The sequence below is a fragment of the Serinus canaria genome, chromosome Z (assembly GCF_022539315.1).
Source record: "Serinus canaria isolate serCan28SL12 chromosome Z, serCan2020, whole genome shotgun sequence".
Classification (NCBI taxonomy): domain Eukaryota; kingdom Metazoa; phylum Chordata; class Aves; order Passeriformes; family Fringillidae; genus Serinus; species Serinus canaria.
Window position 1 is genome coordinate 50440079 of NC_066343.1, and position 20450 is coordinate 50460528.

Here is a 20450-nt window from a genome sequence, read left to right on the forward strand (position 1 = left end):
GTATGGCAATGTTTCTGCCTAATTTTATTCAGTCAGTCTGTTTGTGGGCAAAATTCTGTCCCTGGCTGTGCATGAACGGCTGTAGAAATTGGCGGTGCATATAAAGGATATGGCAATACAAACAATAATATGCACATTTATTATGATGGTGACATGAAAAGCTAAAGCCAAAAAATATTAAACTTCTTTGTATCATTAACATGTGCTGCTGTGAGGGAAAACAATGGCCAAGTGATCTAAGGACACTGTGTACCATCAGGTTTTGCGCCATGTTTCCTGGCTGCTTGCACTTTGTATTGTAATAAGAAGGCGGAGATTAATTTATTTTCTTTGTTTTAATCACAGAGATATTTGCTTGGCAGATCTGGGGGAGGAAAGACATTTGACAACTCTCCAAATTACACTCAGTTTAATAGGTTTTATCTAAGATTTTTTGTTTGTTTGTTTATTTGTTTCTAAACAGGTGGGAAAAATCACCACTATAAAACTAAATATAGAACTGATGTCAACAAAACCCCTGGGACTCCAGAGTAACTGACACCTAAAAATGCTCTGAGCGTGTCTGATGATAGAATGTGATGAAGCAGGTTAATAATTTTCTCCTGGCAAAATTTTATGTTCCACTGATCATACGGGGAACTTCACCTGAATTTGTGGTTCATCTAAAACATTGATTATAAATTTTGGTTAATCTTAAATACAGCTGCTACATTTCCCCTTGTCCTTCTAGAGTCATAGAATCAGAAAACTTTGATTAGAAAAGACCTTTAAGATATCAAGTCCAGACATTAATTGCCAAATCCACCACAAAAACATGTCCCTAAGCACCATATCTACAAGTCTTTTAAATACCTCCAAGGATGGTGACTCCATCACTTCTGTGGGTAGCTTTCCTCAGTTCTTGACCACCTTTTCTGTGAAGAGGTTTTTTCCCTGGAACAACTTGAGGCCATTTCTTTCTGTCCTGTCACTTGTTACCTGGGAAAAGAGACAAATACCCACCTGGTTACAGCCTCCTTTCAGGCAGTTGTAGAGTGTGATAATGTTACCCTGAAGCTCCTTTTCTCCAGGCTAAACAACCCCAGCTCCCTCAGACACTCATTACAGGACTTGTGAATCAGACTCTTCACTAGCCCCATTGGCCCTCTCTGGACATGCTCCAGCACCCCAATGTCTTTCTTTCTTTGGGCCTTTCCTTTTTTGGAAAGGCACAAAACTGAACACAGGATTTGAAGTGTGGTCTCACCAGTGCCAAGTACAGGGGGGACAATCCCTGCCCTGCTCCTGCTGGCCACACTGTTGCTGGTACAGGCCAGGATGCCATTGGCCTTCTTGCCCACCTGGGCACTGCTGGCTCATGTTCAGCTGCTGTCACCAGCACCCCCAGCTCCTTTTCCTGTGGGCAGCTTTGCAGCCACTCTGCCCCAGCCTGTGGCACTGCCTGGGGCTGCTGTGACACAAGGGCAGGACCCAGCCCTGGGCCTTGTTGGACCACACACCACTGGCCTTGGTCCATGATCCAGCCTGTCCAGATCCCTCTGCAGAGCCTTCCTGCCCTCCAGCAGATCTGCACTCCCACCCAGCTTGGATTAACCCACAAACTTAGTGAGGGTACACTTGATCCCCACATTCATCAATAAAGATATTAAACAGGGCTGGGCCCAGTTCTGATCCCTGGACAACACCACTGGTGGTCATCTACCAGCTGGATGTAACTCTATTCACTACCACTCTCCAGACCAGGGCATCCTGGCATTTTTTTATATTGGAAACAGTGCACTCATGAAGCCATGAGCTGTCTGTTTCTCCAGGAGAGAGCTGTGGGAAATCGTGTGAGAAGCTTTGCTGAAGTCCAGGAAGACAGAATACATAGCTTTTCCCTCTTCCACTAAGTGAGTCATAAAAAGAGTTCCTGTTGGGGAAGCAGAACCTGCCTTTCACAAACCCATGCTGCCTGAGCCTGATCTCCTGCTGAGCTGTTCTATACATGCTGTGTGATGGCACTGAGGATGAGCTGATCCACAACACTCCTTCCAACCCTTCTTGTAGGTGGGAGCCATATTTGCCAATCTCCAGTTAACTGGGGCATCCTCAGACATCCCGGAGTGCTGGTAAATTAAGGTAAGTAGCTTGGTGAGCACTTTCACCAGCTCCCTTGGTACCCTTGGGTGGATCCCATCAGTCTCACAGACTTGTGCAAGTCTAAGTGTTGTAGCATGTTGCTGTCTATTTCCCCTTGGAGTATGGGGGATTATTCTGGTTCCCTGTCTCTGTTTTCCAGCTCAAATGCCTGAGCACCCTGAGAACAACTGGCCTGCCTATGTAAGATTGAAGCAAAGAAGGCACAAAGTACCTCTGCCTGTTTGTCACCATTTGACATTAAGTTTCACCCCACATCCAGCAAAGAATGAAGATTCTCATTAGTCCTCTTTTTTATGTGAATGTATATGTGGAAACATTTTGTGTTATTTTTTGTGGGAATAGCTGGATTAAGTTCGAGTTGGGCTTTGGCCTCTCCAGTTTTCTCTCTGCAGAAGTTCACAACATCCCTGTAGCCCTCCTGAGGAACGCACTTATACGAATGTGTATGTTTGTGTGCATGTATTTAGCCAACCAGGAAAAGGTTAGTTTGGAAAACTAGACACATTTTCCCTCTACCATCTGTGACATGCTGATTCTATTTACAACATCATTCTTGGAAATGCTGGGTGGAGAGCATGAAGGTGAGTGGAGCACTAAATACACTCCTATTTCTATTTCAGGAAGCTCTATGCAGGATAAGCCTTCTTCCAAAGATAGATGAAAGCACATCTAGTGACCTAGTTAAGCCATGGGCAAGAGAAGGTATCTTGAAAACCTTTCTGCAAACAGACTATTTCCTTTTAAGACTGTAGGCTCAGTAATTATGTTGAGATAAAAGTGTGAAACTAAAGGCTCAGTGACAAAATTCTAACACGGAAAGTTTAGATAAAAGGATCAAACAACGCACAAAGAAGGAGGACTAACTGAAGGAAAAATTGAAGGAAATCTAAACTTATGACTCAAAACCCACAGTGGATAGGGGGAAAAGATAAAATAATTGCTTACAACTTGGACAAGTAACTCATAATTATACCACAGTATTACTTTCAGTCACTAGCGCACTTACTGGGAATAGTGCACATAGAGATACACAGTATCAATTCAAGTAATCATGGAATATCCTGATTTGCAAGGCACCCACAAGGATCATCAAAGCCCAACTCCCGGCCCTTCACAGGACACTTTCAAGCATTATTCCATATGCCTGAGACAACCTGAGTTGTCCAAATGCTGCTTGAACTCTGTCAGGTTTGGTACTGTGACCATTTCCCTTGGGAGCCTCTTCCAGGGCTGAGCCACCATCTGTATGAAGCACCTACTCTTGATATTCAAACCAAATGTTCACTGACTCTGTATCAGTCTGTTTCCTCAATTCCTGTCACTGGTCAACAGAGTGAAGAGACTGTTACCCGCCCAGCCTCTTCCACTCATCCGGAAGTTGTAGAGTTCAATGAGGTCTTCCCTCAGTCTCTTCTTCTCCAGGCTGAAAAGGATAAATGACCTCTTCATATGGCATCCCCTCAAGGCCCTTCACCATCTTCATTTAAATCCTTCATATAATGTGGTACCCAAAACTGCACACTATGATGTCTGTGTGCATGCATACATATATATGTAATGTATGTATGTATGTTTCATCAGAGAGAATTCCTACTGGATATTTATCCTAATGTTTCCTTGTCACCCGAATTCCCTAGTCAAAATAAGGAACAGTTAGATCTTGAAAACTATTTGGGTACAAAAGTTTGGCTTATTAAAAAGAGAGAAGGGGTAAGAAATCCCCCAAATACTGAAAAATCCTCAACCTCATTCCAAAAGAAAAAAAAAAAAAAAAGGTTTTAAAAACCCTTTTTAGTAAACTCACACAATTTGAGCACAACGCTTATGGATCAAAATCTCCCTAAAAAAAATGTGCCTCAAACATCTTCCAATTTTGTCTCACTTTTCCCCAGCAATAAGGGTACAAAATCCTTTAGAAAGTGCATAGCAATTGAGGACCCAGCTATGCTACTTACTGCTTTTTTTGGATTATTGAAATACTGCCAAAAGTACACAGAAATGACAGTGAGTTGTTTCTAATTGCTTTCTTGTTTCTTGGCTGCCAGTTACTCCCCTCTTCCACACACAGTTTTGTGCAAAGTTTCACTCTTTCTGGAACACAGGGCTGTAGAATCCCTTGAAATTACTAGAAAGAAACATCTTCCTTGCACTACTAACCTTTGACTGCTTTCACTGAGCATATGGGCTCATTCCACTGGCCACAGCTACAGGCATCACAGGACCAATCCTACAAGGGAAAGTTTTTATAGTCAGCAACCATCACAATCAGAGATATGCTGTATAATCCAACACAAGGGGACTTTAAAGGAAAAGAGAAGTCTAGATATGGATCACCTTGCTGGTTTTTCTACCCCTGAAAACAACATGAAAATGTATACATTAATTATTCCTTTTTTCATTCTGGTGAAAAAGCCTTGCAAATTTGAATGCAGGCATGATATTAACTATGTCCAGAACTTGATTCCACAAAAACATGAGTTCTGAGGAAACCATAAAAGAGACAACAGGTTTGACCCCAATGCAAAATCTACTCAGGGAACAGTCCCCTGTTCTTTAAATAACTTCAGCAGAGAACTTTAAAGTTTTAGTACAGGTTCACAGTACTCTTTTTCTACCAGGCCCTGGAGTAGCAGATGTCATTTTAATACTCAACACCAAGAAGTTTCAATTTCATTTTTTGCATTATTTTAATATTTATTTTTCTTTACATATTTTTATATTCAAATATCACCTATGACCTTTTGCGTTTCCTGTATAAGAACTTTAAACTTCTTTCTTTCTGCAGAACTTATTATTTAAAATGTAGTGCTATGTAGTGTGATTCTAAACATTGGATGGTCATAGAAAATTTGAGGTTTTATCAGTAATAGATAAGCTACTAGGTTTGAAAAGCTGGTTTGGAAACTCACTGAGAGAGAGATTTCCATGTTGTATTGGTCCTTACACATAAGATCGCCCACTAAACTGAGCACTCCGGAACTAAAGTCAATTTCTGTAGAAGAGACAAGCATCCTCAAATTTTATTTCTTTATATAAATGGAAATACAGTATTTTGAAGAATAAAACTACAAATTAACTTTTCCTGCCCTTTAAAAACAAGAAAAGAAAAGTTAGAGGGAACTGAGATAGTTGTTAAGGAATTTCTGAAATAAAATATCCATGCAGCAGCTAATATTCTTGTTAACTTCCATGAAAGAGGAAGAGTGTTTAATGCAGAATATAAATCACCATTTACTTTCTCATGTCCATTCATTTCCAAGACAAAGGATTAGAGAAAGTATATAAATGATGCTATTCACTCTACAAGCAAATACATTGTTACAGTCTCCAGTCAATATCCAGTACTGGAGTCAACAGCAAATTTTCTTATGAACTCAGTAGAATCAACATTCTACTTTCTGGACAAAAGTACTTTCTGTCTACAGATTAATAACATGTCCAGCCATAAAAATGTGAGGTTATGAAGTTTCTCCAATTTAAACACTGACTACAAGTGTTCTGATTTTTCTTCTGGGCAACAAAATCATAAAGGCAGAAACAAGGCTAAGATAAGTGAAAGAGATATGACAAAGGTTAATGGGTTACTTTATTAGGATGTTTGCACTTATGTTTGCTCTTTCAGATGAAGATAAGACACATAAAGTGGAGCAAGTCAAAAGGGGGCCAATTGGCCAAACAGCTTCTCTTCTCTGGAGGAGAAATTCCGCGGTTAATTGAACATGTAGGACTGTACCATGCCCTGTAAGAGTGCAATTCTGCTCTCCTTTTGAGGCCTGAAATATGGGTGTCAATAAGCAAAGAATTAAAACTAACAGCTCTTTCTGTTGGATGCAGTAAGGATTCCTGACGAATTTAACACTATTACATTTCTTGAGCTGAAGCTGAGCAGTTGGTGAGCTTCAGCTTTATTGAACAAGCAGCTGGGTTTTTTTTGTTTTTCAATCACTGATTCTTGTCAACTGTTATTATGGCGATAATTATCATTATCTTAATAGGTTTAATGAGCTCTCAGTCTGCTCTTCCAAAGATGTTTTGGTTTTAAAAGTATTCAGTTATACAGCTGTTAAACTAAGCAGCAAATTATTTACACAGTTTTCTCTCATCTGCTATTTATGAAAAACTTGCATCTGTCTCAGGATCTGACTGAGGAATTTTATTATACTGAACTAATTTCATTTCAGCAGTAAAGTGCTCCCTACTGAATATAGACAGCTTTAACTTATTTGTCAGACATTGAAAATGCCAAGAACACCTGTACTAAGTTGAAAATGTCCTTTACTGGTAACCAAGTATTTTTGAGTAGTACACATCTGATCCCTCCTTACAAATTTCCTTGCTATTTTCCTTCAATGAAAGCAATGAATCCTTCTAGGCAGAAGGTAATAAACATGTCCATGCCCATAGCAGAATTTCTCTAAAAGCAGTGTCAAACCTACCATCCTATTCCTTAGGGAAGTCAGTGCAAGGTGTACTCTCCATCCATGTTCTCCAGGCATAAATATCCACATTTCAAGCTGAACACATTTTGCAAAATGGACCCCATTAACACACACAGAGTGTATGCTAATAAATTCAATCTGAGTATATAAACTCTGTGGATATTATGTGCATGCATAACTAAGTATGTATTAAGACACTCAAATCAGCCTTCAAGTTTCTAGGCTACAGTATTTGAAGTTAACCTAAAAGATTATTTATGTTTTAAATGAAAAGAGCACTTCTTACATCATAGTTTGGAGCTGGGAGAAGACAAAACTTTGGACTACCTTGTGAAATATGGACTACCTCATAAAAATAAATACGGATTTGCAGAAAGTGTGAGTGAGCAATGAGCGCAGATGTTGATGAGGACGCAAATATAGTGGAAGTTTTTAGAAAAACAAACCTGAGTTGGGAATAATAGTCATTGAGTTTAGTCAAAATATTTTTGATACCACTTTTACAAACATTTGTTTTCTCAGTCTCACATGCATTGAAGTGAGATGTCAAATGAAGTCCATGATTTAACCATTAAGTCAATTGTCTGTGGGGATTAGCTTTCTTGCCCCATGACTTTTACAATGGATATGTTTGCTTAAATGGAGAGTGCTATCAAGATAAAGATACTCCCATAAATATTACTCTTCCCTTTTTGGATTATCATCACTAATAAAACTGGAATTGGAAATAAGTGAGCAATTGTACACGAACATGATCTGGAATGACTGAAAATGAGAAGTGGACCAGATCAGGTTTTTTCTTCCTACATTAGTATGATAGTACCAAGAAGATCACTGTCTTTTCACTTCTCCCTGGGAAATAACCTTCATCTAATGACAGCAGGCTTCAGGATAAAACTTCTTCTTTCCATCAACAAATGTGAGTTTTTTTCCTCAGTGAATGCTTTGTAAAATAAAAGTGATAACCTTTGTAATTCTTCATAGGACACAATCAGACCTCACTAAGGCCTGTGCGAAGACTTCCAATGGAATCTGAAAGTACTTCTCACAGTTTGCCTTATTATTTGTTATGGGTTCTGCTGCCCAATGAGATAGGAACCCATCTAGTCCTCAAACAAACAAAAAAATACTTATATCTTCAGAACATATGTCAGCAGGTGGCAACCTTTGCAGACAAGCTTAATGAAAACCAAAGAAAGTTAGCTGATTAAAAATCTGACAGCTTGACATGACACAGTAAACAGATACAACAAGTAATGAACTTTCAAGGACATCTTATTTATTAATATTTTTTTCCCTTCATTTGCTATTTTGGTATCATCCTAGCTTCACGTTTGAAGTTCAGTCATTTTAGATATTCCTTCTAGTCTAAGGGCTTCCTATCCAGCATAGCTGCATTAATATTGCCTGGGAGATGTCACCAAAACAAAGAAATGGGTCTTCTCACAGGAAACTGTGCAGTAGAAATAGTCTCCCTGCATTGTCTTTGTTTCTCACAAATTTTAATATTTTAACTTGCATAGTTTTTTTGTATGTTAGCTGAGAAATGCAGAAGTTGAACATACCCATTTGCCTTCACTGTTTTTGAAATCATCTTGGATTTGTGTGTAACTTATATTAATTTGTTTCCTTGTTTGTATTCATTTTTAGTGAGTAAGACACTATGAGCACTTTCACACGAGTATAGTTACTTTGGTATTCATTATAAGAGAGAAAATGCCTTAAAATAGTATCAAAATGATGTACATTCACTTTTCCATGACTTACAGATAAATTTTATTTTGATAATTACTGAAAGTATTAAATAAGATTTTCAGATTTCCTCTGCTGAAGGTCTGGAGCAGTCCCACCATGCAGCCTGCCAAAGCCGGGGTACTGTTTGTGGCATCAGATGCATTTATAGGGTTTATGGAATAATTTGTGTTCCATGATTGCATTGATTCAATGAAACCAAAAATAAGTTGACAGATGCTGCAGTGAGGTAACTGCAGATTTATTTCTTCTCTCCAGTGCTGGGAGCTCAGTTGTAAGGTTAGGAAAATGTTTTGCTATCCCTCTTGTTGCTTTTATGTGTGCTCTGTCCTTATTCTGGGGACACCTTTGTTACCGTTCTCTCGGCCCTTCTGCCACCTAGCAAGGGAGTGGGTGAGGGTGACAGAGCAGAACGTCTGGGTTACCCACAGACCGTCTACCCAGGGCTCACTGGCAATGCCTCTAGCAGTACTTGGCCCTGCGGACCTCCCTAGTCATTTCAGGTCATGAACAAAGTAGTTTTGGAGTACAGTTTAGAGTGCTGGTTTGGATCTTTATTTTTCTTTTCCTTAACCTTCTTTTCTCCTTTTATTTTTTTCTATTTTCTCTTCCTCTTCATGAGTTTTCTCAGTCCTTCTCTTCCCTCTTCATTTCTGTATTCCATCTGTTGTTCACTCTCTCTCTCTATTTCTCTATTCTGTTTGCTAAAATGATCAGCAATACAGAGACAACCTGCATCATGAAATGAATGTTAAGTCAACAGACTCTGAAGTGTTACCTGTTTACACAAAGTCACCCCAAACCACAGCTACACATGACAGGAGCCTACAAGGCTAGATGGTCTTAAAATGTGTAAACAGACCAACATTTTACGTCCTCAGCTGAGCACCGGCATCTGCCCAATTGGCTGGTACTGACACGGAATTCAAAGCCGCCCCGGAGCGCAGGAGAGCGGGAGCAGCCGCAGGCCGGCAGGCCGGGGCCCTCAGCGCAGCCCCGCCCCTTCCCTGCCCACAGCGCGGCGGGCGCCGGCCCGGCCGCTCCCGTTGCGCGGCTGCTCCAAAAGCCCCCTGAGCCCAGCTCAGGGGAAACAGAGCTTCTGGTGAGGCGCAGGGGGATGTAAAACCAGGCATGTCAGCTCCGGCTAGCCGTATAGCTAACCCAAGAAACTGGTCCTAGGGAGAATACAAGAAACAGGAAGGCATTTTGTGTCAACTTTCCAGCCTGATCTTCAGGCATCTTAAAAAACTTCCTGCAAACAGATTGTAACCTGAAGTTACACCTGGGAGGAGTCCAGGCTCCAGAGGGTTGGAGTCTGCAGCCCCTCACAGTCACATCTGACTTCTCTCTGCTCCCTGACCCTTGGCACTTGCACTTTTATTAGTTTAAAGGCCCAGCTCCAGCCGAAGGAGACCAGAGAGTCCAGCACAGGCTTTAGGCAGGGCACTCTCTTAAGCGGTCAGAGATGTGGGTCCAAACTCCTTGGGAGAGAAATTAATCAATCTCCTGTCTTGTGGCTGTCGTATTTTTCCCTAAATTTGATGTTGTCCGTGCATATTCAGTTACATGTAAGCATTACAGGACTTGGTTCCTGAGAGTATTTGGGCATAGGTATCCTGATTTTTCAGACCCTGCTCAAAGCTCAGGGCTGAGAAGATCAGGTTTGCCACAATGGTGATATTTGCAGCACATGTAGTAAAATAGTTTCAAACGTGCAAAGTATAACTGGTGCAAGAAGACACGGTGGAAATGCAATTTGATCCTGCCCTCACTAGTCGTTGGAATTAATGATGGATTGGCCAGCTCAATTAAATACTTAATTAAACAACTCTCATCCTAAGCAGTCTACTTAATTCTCTCTCTGACATCATCTGTGTTGCACTGAAATAATTATGGAATATCTGGGGTGTAGCTGAGAACAAGATTTGGGATTAGACTGCTGTGAGGTGATGACAATTCAACAAATTTCTTCCTTTTCTTAAGTGGATAAGGTGATCTCATGTTGTATGCTGGAACCATGGAAGTGTCCCTGCCTTTATAAAGTATGTGGAGTCACTTTAATCACTGTTTATAGAAGTCCTATCACTCCATCCCTGTTTCCTCTCTATCACATATCTGCCAATGCAAATTAAAATAATGCATTTTTGGCACTGTGGAAATCCTATGTGTTAAATAGTTTTTCCTCTGGAAAATTATCAAATCATGTCCATGAAGCTTTAGAGTTGTTTTTTTTTCTCTCCATACAGATATAAAAACAGACAGTGAACCAAAAGAACAAATGAATAATACAAATATTAGGAAGGATTTTGTTACAAAATAGGAATGTTTGATAGAGTGTGGAGTCCTTAAAGAACACTTTGGCTATAATCTTTCCACCTACAATGCACAATCATTAAACACCGTAAACAGAACAGAGAGGGTTTGAGCTGTTATTTTAAGAAAACATCATCTATGAAGAACATCCAAAATTAGAATGATCATGCCCTTCCATAACCCTCATGCTGTCCTATTTGAGCTTTTATTTTGAAAGCAAACCTTTCACTGGCACTCATGACCTTTAAAAAGGAAATACACTGAGCTTTCCTTCCTACTGTAATCCCAGTGTCCTTATCACCTAAATGGAGGCCAGAGAGATGGTCTGTTCTATTCCCATCTCTTTGCTGTGTTAAAGAGTAGCTAAGGGCCACCTTCAGCTTGGTTCTTCAAGCTAGTCAGCTGCTCCCCCATCAGCAGTTAATGGCACCTTATGAGCGTCACATGCACCTCAAAAGAGAAAGGACCAGATAAAATGTGTACACTTGATTGGAAAAGGGCCAAGGGATTAGAGGATTGTATGGAAGAGATTTTGTAAAATATTTCTGAAACAGATTAAGTTTTAATGAAAGGTTAGGTTTTTTTAAACATGGAAGAGTATAATTAGTCCTCAGCAGAACCATTGCTTTTTTGTATTTATTTTGTGCTCAATTCCTTGTTTCGCACATTTCAAAACTCATAGTGAAACTGAAGGTTGCTAAAGTGGTAGGTACCATGTGTTTCAGTAAGACATGTAATAACCTACAAGAACTGAAAGAAGAGGATTTCACCCACAAAGTGACAGAAGTGGGTATATATTTATGTGTGTGTTTGTGTGTGTGTGATTTATAAAAACATATCTGCTGCCAAACACTTATCTTAGTGTCCAGTTACTAAAAATAATCACCAGATAATGCTTTCTTATTCATTTAGAAAAGATGAATAAATTTTATTTCAGCTGAAGACTGAGCAGATTTCTTGCTGGAAAAGCTGCTTGGCAGTAAAGACGGATTAATCCTTATTAGCCTGTATTACTCACTTGTAATTAAGCTGTCTTAATAATGACTTAGATATTTCCCTCTGAACCTAAGTACAATAGAAAACACAGTAAAGGAATTAGACATATCAGTGCTGTTATAAAGGACACCACTGTGTTTATTTCGTTGAGACCCAACAAGGAAAAAACAGGAATCGTATCAATTAGAAAGCATTTTTAAAGACTCTTAAGGCAAATTGCTGTGCCATTGGAAGGAACTTTTTTTGATATATCTGCATGGTGATTAGGGAGTTCTGCTTTCCTAACTGCCAAGCATAAAACTTCTGATAAAACTTTGAAACTGCACTGAATATGTATTTATTGTCCAGAAAAATTATCGTTTGCACATACATCTCAAAATTTCATTCAATGAGGGTTCATTAAAAAAAAAATCTTTGAAGAGAAATGTATTTACTTCTTCAGTTCCAGCACAGAATGGCATTTTTGTCTGTATGAAGTACCTGCAAAAAGTAGTTTAAGATACCTTCCTCTCTGCCTTTGCCCTTCACTTGTGTTGCCAAACTTGAATCTTGTCCTTGACTGATTCAACAAACAAAAATACTTTCCCTCGCTGATCCCCAAAGCACATCCTGCATCTTGCTCTTAATGATTTTGTTAACTTGTAGGAAGTTTTAAAAATAGGCACTATCTGCCAAAACTACAGAAAATATTAAATACGAAACAAGTTTTATTTTGCTTCTACAATTTTCATCAATTAGAAAACAAATTCCTTTGGTCAATATGGGGAAAAATTCTTGAGGTTAATTATTTTAAACTAAAACAGGTTTAAAGTGATAGTTTTACTGAATTCAATAAACTAGCATATTGAATGGGAAAGACAGCTCAGACTGAGCCAAGTATCGCCAGCAGATACTGGAACAGAGACTAGAATCACAAATAAATAAGCAATTCTTTTTTGCCAAAAAAGAAAAAAAAAAGGTAAAAAGAAAATCAACAGAGTTTGAAACCTGAAATTCTGAACATCTCCCAAACCACTCTAGTACTAATCTTTCCTTCACCATGAGTAATGCTCTGGATACTAGCTCAGTTCAGATTTTCACAAGAAAAAGGAAACCAAAAACCCCATCAAACCACTGTGACTCTACAGCATGACTTAAAATGGCCAGCTATCATCATAAAATGAAGTTTTATGAGAAATCACCTTATGTATTAATCAAACTGTCTGTACCAATCCCTGCCCATACCTCCACAATCCCATCCCAAATAATTCTATCCAGGACCTTTTCCCTGGTAAAAACAAGTATCACATATGAAAACATGGAAAAATTAATAGGAATTATTGTAGTCTTTTAGGAGAAATAGCAGGTAAAGATCTGGTCTTAGCATGGGAACATTACCTAATGAATTCTGTCACGACTCACTGTCCTAACCAGATTCATTGCCTTGCAGTGGGAGCCTGTTCATTGTTTTTTAGCAGGAAACAAACTAGTCAAAATTCTTGCAACAAGTCATTAGGCTGAACTCTTGAGGCCTGGTCACTATCCTGCAGAATCCAGTGGCAGCCATTAATCTGCATTCTTTACCCGTGGCTGAAGTTTAAGTGGGGTTCACTTTCTGTGGGATGTTAAAAAATCAATTAATGTGTTTGAAATGAAAGATTGATATTTCCCTTTTTCTGGCAGAGGAAAGAGGAGTTGGTGAGCACCATTCCTCTGATATATGTGACTTTCTGTGACAACCTGACAAAATGGTGCCTACAGACAAAAAATTCTTCCAGCAATCTTGGTGACTTCATATTGTGAGTGCAGCATTATGCAGGAAAACTGTTTGATATAGCATTCATACTGCTATGATTCCTTGCTGTGTGGTTCTACGGATGGGCTTAATTTCTGGAGAACCTATGAACATATTGTGTCAGGTGGCTCTTTCAGGAGGTCCTCTACAGTTTTCTGGAGTTCCTATCACAGGACAATGGTTTTGGGAAAATACAGGATGGTCTTCACCGCTTCAGAAATCTGCAGTAAGGAACTGACTCAGGGTAGGCTTGTGCCTACCAGATGCCTCAAACAACTTCTGCTGGTTCTTAGAAGATGACAGATGATCAAAAAACAGGTAATTCCTTCCCTTTCCACCTCCTGATATTGTTTTCATTACACGTGTACTCTAAATACTTTTAAGAAAAAGCAGACTAGTAGAAAAATATTAGGCCAACTGGAAGTATTGTATGACAGATGATGCCTTTTCAAATAATGCTCTCTCAATTTTTATCTGGAGCTGAAACACCAAAGCTGAAACACTATGTACTCTAGAAAGCAGCTCAGAGAAACAACTAAACCTGAAATACTTGCTACATTCCAACACATCCATCCTGGATACCTTTTGATTTGGTCAAGATCCCCTGTATTACATGTTGTTAAGAGCAACTCTTACTCTTTCCAGTTTAAAAAGTTTTAAGTGGCAGATCCAGCATAGAGCCCACCATGAAACAGGAAGTCTTTCATCACTGCAAAAAGGGTCTAACAGTTACATTGCAACCCTAAAAGGGGAAGACTGAAGTATAAGTGGCTCTTTCAGACCAAATTTAAAGGAAGACTAGAAATCATCTTGTCCTTCCCAGCCAGCACACTTGTGCCTTATCAGAGGGGCTGGTGTCAGAACAGGAAGGGGCAAAGCCACTTGGTTCTCTCCCAGAACCACCACATCTGGTCCTCCATTGTGGGAAGACCAAAATTCTTCCATGCAGGGAAATTAGGTGATGTCTATTCTTCATCAGGAGTACAGACAGAAGACTGTGTAGGTCTTGCTGTGTATTAACATGCCCTCTACTACAGCATCATCCAAGGAGAACAGCTAAAAATGTGTGCTCCTTCTCACACTCTTGCTTTCAATTTTAAATCAGTTTTACCTGTTTCAGGCTCTTAGCAAAATGTGATGTTATCGCTGTAGGAGACTCATTTTAACTTGTCACTTCTAGTAATTAAACCAATTGTCAACTATGATTTTTTCAGTGTTCTCTGAATTCTAGTGCTTCTAATGAGCCTATGCAGATGAAAAGTTGGGTGTTTCCAAGTATACTTTTCTGAAGATTGACAAGGGAAAAATAGGTTTTTAGGAAACACACTTCTTATCTAAGATTTTCCCTTTATATCAAATTAATTCCTGCTTATCCACGGAGTAGAAGGAAAATCTGTTAGGGTTTTAGCTTCCATAGCAGAAGAGGGAGGAAGGGAAGAGAAATTAAAAATAGAGTGGTATTTCCATCTTACATTTAAATAATTAATAACAGGTTTTTTTCTAACATCAAAAGCAGGAAATTAGAAATGAAAGTGAACAGAAAAAACAATTATTCACAGAATTTCTTCCCATAACCTCTAGAGCACAAAAATATTTTCTTTTACTACATGATTACTTAGCTTAATTACTAGCAGTGACATTACAGTTTTTACAGTACATTAAGAATTTTTGGTTGAAAAAGAAAGTACTGTGTTTCACTTATCCAGAGCACAGTAATATGTACAAAAAGTTTTACAGAAACAAGTAAAAATCTTTTTACATTTGGAAGGATCTAAACCACACATTAAGTAATATTTTTCACTGGACCATTAGTATTTTAGAAGTCAAGCAAGAAGGACCAGTTCCTGTCAGGTAGATATAAACAAAAAATGTGCATCCAGCATGCAACTCAGTGCATGTTTTAAATAATTGCTGAGGATTAACTTAGGCCTCTTCACTGGATAAAAATCTGAATGTCATTTATAAAATACCACTGCATTTTTACTGCAATGGAAAGTCTCAATTTCAGAATAGCAAATTTTCAGCAAAAATAAGCCCATCTTTTTTTCCCCCAGGATTTGTTTCTTTCTTTCAAAAGCTTTGCATAATTTGTGTGTCTATACTTCTTTCTTCTTCAAGATGACATTCCTTTATTTTTAGTGATCTTCTGAGATTATAAGCTTTATCATGGAAAGTTACTGCACATAAAAAGAAAGTAACAATTTCATTTTAATAGGAGGTTTATATTTAAAAAATTGCTGGGTTATAAAATTAGTCCATCAAACAAATGAAGAATTTGACAACAATCTGTAGAAGTCTCACAGCACTTACAAGGTCTGTTTGAAAGAGCAGTTTGATTGGATCACTTGGTACTGAAGAACATGCATTGGTGCTCCAAAACTATGGATCATTTTTTATCAACTAATAAATAAGATGTTGCCTTACACACCGTTGATTTGTGTTCTTTCAGCACAGCTACATAAAATCCCCATTACCTTATGCATCCTTTACTGCTTTCGTTTCTTATGAGGAGATCCTGCTGACATGTCCAGAAGAGTGGAGCAGTCCACTCAGAAGCCTTTCTGCACCACTGAGTCTTTGCAATTTCAAAGACTGAAAATAATGTAAATTCTGTCTGAAATCCATACTCTCCCATCCCAGTGTATGGAGCTTGAATTGGGTTGTTTCCATGATTCATCCCCTCTTACTTATCCTGTTCTAAATCCTGGTATCTCTCTGGCACTACTAGGAACAGCACCTTAAAGACCTGACACTACATTACTCTGTGAGATGTACATCATGTCTTTCAAACAACCACTTTCTGCTCGGCACCCAGATAGTCCTAAAACAAGGCTCTTTTGGGTGCGCTTGTTTCTAAGAATTAAAAACAATTTAAAAACCAAACAAGAAGCCCCCCCAAACAAACAGACTAAACCTCCTTGAGATTCAAAGCTTCAAATTATCTCCTGGTCAAAAATGTACATTAGACATGTCAAAATGTTACTAGGAATGTAACTCAGTACTACTATTCTGCATCCAAAAAGTCTCAATAGTTTACACTATTAGAGAAGCTGGTATTAAATACAAAAAGGCGATGACATTTACAGAAAGACATCTCTTAGCTCCTATGCTTTTTGAACCAGACCTCTTAACTTGGGATTTTCACAGACTACAAATTGTTTCTATAACCTCTCTGCCATTCTTGGTATAGCTTTATTTTTCTATTTCCAAACAAAAGCAATAATCTTCTATATTTTATTTCATTATAAGTGAGAACACTTCAAATGGAAATAATAGCTTGAAATAATTCTCTGAGGAAATACATACACTGACTTATCATTTACTTATTTAGTTATATACATAAATATGGCTATTACCAGTAGAAGCAGTAAGACTTTAAGCAAAATAAACACAAATTGTTTCTTTTTATTATTGGCTTATAATTTTAAGACTTGATTCATAACCCGTTAACAGTCCGGTCTCTCACAAACATTGGGGTGAATAACTGAAAATTCATGGCATAAATATTTAATTTGTGCCATAAACTAGTAGCAAATCTACACCCAATAGAGACTCAGACTCTACCTTTCTCTGCTGTAAATATCTTGGTGACATAGGAATACCATGTCAGCCAAAAAGTCATCTTGCTGACACCTTAAGAAAGATATGTTGTGCTAAATCATGTTACAGTGGTTCTGGCAACAAATTAGACAAAGTAAAAATAAATAAATTTCAAAGGATTGCAAAAATGTATTTTTAAAAGGAAAATGAACCTAATAGGTAAAATATAAGAATGAAATTCAAAATTCAAGTCTGTTTTTTACTGTCAAATTCGTAAGCATTCATGTTAAAAAGTTTTCTCTGTGCTTATTACTGGGGACTGGGTATGTACTGCTTTTGTTCACCTGCTATGATTTGAACAAATTTGTTCATATTTATGTTTTTCAGATGATGTCTCAGAGAAAGGATTTATTGAATATATGATCTAAATCAAGAAAACACAAATGTTTATCATCTTTAGCAATAAAACCTGGACCTAAAGGCTGCAGCTTACTTTTACCTACATGGCAAACAACTTTTGAACCAACCAACCAAACCAAAAACTTAAAAGTGATTGCAATCCAGACTAATACCCTGCAGTTTGAACAAAATACCACCACAAACACAGAGCTTATGTAATTTTCTATGTGTGTTTGGAAGACTCCATACATCTCACTTGATGTAAAAACTGAGATTCCAGGTGTTTGACATATCAAAATAGCTGTCCAAATCATGTCTTTAATTTGAATCAGTATATAGTCACATAAAAATAAACCCAGATATCTCAAGGGGAAGATGTGGCGGATGGTTTTCACATCAATACCTGGCACACATTTATTATTAGCAGATAACAAAATTTTTTGTGAGTTAAGTATAACGAAATAAACAATTAACTCATACCGAACTAGACTGAGTGGCAACATTAAGCTAAGGAGTTCAAGAAAGAAGTTATTTCCATTTCCTTTGGCAAAGCCCCCTTTAGCTGCTCCCAAAGCAAAAGCAATCTACAACTTACCCAGAAACTTGTCTGAATTTGTGGTATATCATTCCTCTTTATGGAAAAACCTGGAGAAAGACACCAGATAGAGGGAGGCAGAAAGTCTTTTCCACTAGTTGTTTGAGGGAGATCTGGGAGCAGGAGGCTGTCCCAGGGCAGAAGTGCAGCCCAGGTACCCTGGCAGGAGAAGGATTTGGAGCAGGGCAGCTGGAGCTGCCTGACAGCCCTCTGCAATATTTTCCCACCATTTGTAGCCTCTCTGTCAGGGCTCTGGGCATCCTGCACTTCAGTGGACCCTGCACTTCAGAGAGCAGCAGCTTGAAGAAACACTTAATCATAAGATGAGCAAATTCTCCTTTTGCGAAGAAATGGACACCTGTCCTATTTCTTGCCCCACCTCTGCATTCTGCTTTTATAAAAGCAGATTTTTTTATAAAAGCAGGGGGGGATTTTTCTCATGCAATATTTGAAACATACTCTTGCATTCAGTCACTCATTTCACATGGCAATTCTGATCATTCTGATGCATTTATGATCAATATGAAAAACATAATTGCTGTCTAAAAACTTGCAAACGGATATAAAATTGAGTCTGTCCTATTACTGATGTGGGTGATCAGCTTCAGTGCTGTTATGTACTGCACAACATGAACTTTTTCTTTTGTTTTGTTTTTTTCCAAGTGAGATCCAGGAACCATCTTACCACTCCTAAATGTCATTGTTCCTAGACTAATCATATACACAGATGAGTAGAGATAAACATGTGTAATCCTAAACCACTGAAGTTTGAAGGGAACAAAACCAGCCCCAGTAATTATTCTCTCATTATAGCACAGGTTGATGTGTTGGAGCAAACTTCAGTACTGGCAGATGATAAATTAAATACATTGATTCCCATATGACACAGCTCCTCTCTATATTTTAGCAATGGCCCAGTGAATCTTGCTGAAACTGTTGGGATAAAGTTAATGAAGCCTGTAACAAGATTCTCGTAGCAGGACTTATATAGGCAAAATTCACAGGAGATTATATTATTAATATTGTCAGCCTCATTGGAAAATACTTTCCTATCTGCATAGGTTAAACCATATGGTAATAGCACCAGTATCTAAAAACCATACTATAGGTATCTCTAGCACAAATAGACTGCTTATTAATGCATATGGTTATTATTATTTTATCAGTTAAATGTGTCTCTAATTAACGCCTTTTCTTAATACTAACACAGATATATATATATATTGCACTTTTAAAGAGTTAACCATAAAAGCATTTTACTTAACTTACCAGTTGTTGAAGCTGGAAGGAGTCTTGCCCTAAACACTACCTGCTCTGATGTTTGTAATATCTGTCTCTCTCTCCCGCTGTCTCCCTCCCCCCCGTGCAGAGATTGCAGTAAACTTAAAAAACTAGCAGGGACAATGTTTCAAATGACTTAAGAAGGAGAACAGGAACAATCATTTCGTTCTCTTTTTTTTTTTTCAGATGAGTACAGTACCTTCAGAAAGAAGGAAGGAAGGGAGGGGAGAGGAAGTCAACAACCCTTTGCTTTCCTGCAAAAAAATAAGGAAACAGCAGATAGCAATCTCGTTTTCTCTCAAACAAAATGTTTGGAAAAATAAATATATCCAATCCAAAAGGAATTCCTCAAGTATTATATCTGCCTTATTGGCTTCATAAAACCTTTACAGCTTGTTATGTGCAACTACATGAAATGAATTTCCGAAGTCGTAGGTAGGAATAAGACACCCATATTTTATGAAGAACAATTAGCTGTAAGCTTGCATAGGTAATGAAGGCTTTTACTCTAGAGAAAGACTAATCATAGATGTATACACAGATCTTGTTTCCATGGTGATATAGGTAAAAAAATGCCTAAAACCCCTGTTTATAATGATCACAAGAAAATAGCACATTGGCTATTTAGAGAACACTATGGGGAAAAAAGAAGGGTGATGAAAGGGGTCAGAAAAAAGGCAGGATCATAGCTTGATACTGGCACTGCAATAATGAGTAATTGATCTCAAAAAATGGCATTATAGAAGGCATACTGATTTACCCAAACAGAACCAATGTACTATGTTCCAGAACAGATTTTATACTTCAGTTATTTCTTTCGTTCTTTCCCCATTAAACATATTTTGACAACCAGATTCTGGCCAGCTGGCCAGAGTTATACTTGGGATAAGTTTAGCCCATTGTGCTTCACTGTGTTTTTGTTTGCTTGTATCTTTCCCCCTAACTTTATCTATCATCTGAAGGTCACTTAGAGTGATTAGATGCTCCCTTTTCTTTCCCGTTATTTTTTTCATTCTAACATACTTGCCAGTAAACACCTTCACACTGTCATGGAGCTGTGTCTTTAGTTTGTCTGGTAGTGATTATGGAGCTGCAATTCAGCTTGATTTTTGTGAAAGGCTTTTAAAAAAAAAGCCCTTTCAAAAGGCCCGCTCCTACATATTCTGCATCCAGACTTTGCTCTGGAAGCAATATCTAGATTAATGCTGCTGAAATAATT

The 20450-nt window shown here is 38.3% G+C and overlaps 1 protein-coding gene across 4 annotated transcripts in view; it reads right to left on the minus strand.

Moving 5' to 3' along the window:
* The window catches only part of ZNF366 (zinc finger protein 366), a 35689-nt gene extending 16335 nt beyond the window's left edge, over positions 1–19354 (minus strand). Inside the window, exons 1-4 of one of the 4 annotated variants that reach the window (XM_018918434.3) lie at positions 19220–19354; positions 4300–4369; positions 3492–3565; positions 853–978 (exon numbers count right to left, since the gene is read on the minus strand). In XM_018918434.3, the coding sequence (XP_018773979.2) occupies positions 853–873 (21 nt within the window). In that variant the 5' untranslated portion in view covers positions 874–978; positions 3492–3565; positions 4300–4369; positions 19220–19354. Of the gene's footprint in view, positions 1–852; positions 979–3491; positions 3566–4299; positions 4370–17950; positions 18001–19219 lie in introns of all 4 variants that reach the window. The other 3 variants (XM_018918436.3, XM_009093983.4, XM_009093982.4) reach the window with 3 other exon arrangements.
* Between the last annotated feature and the right edge of the window lie 1096 nt (positions 19355–20450).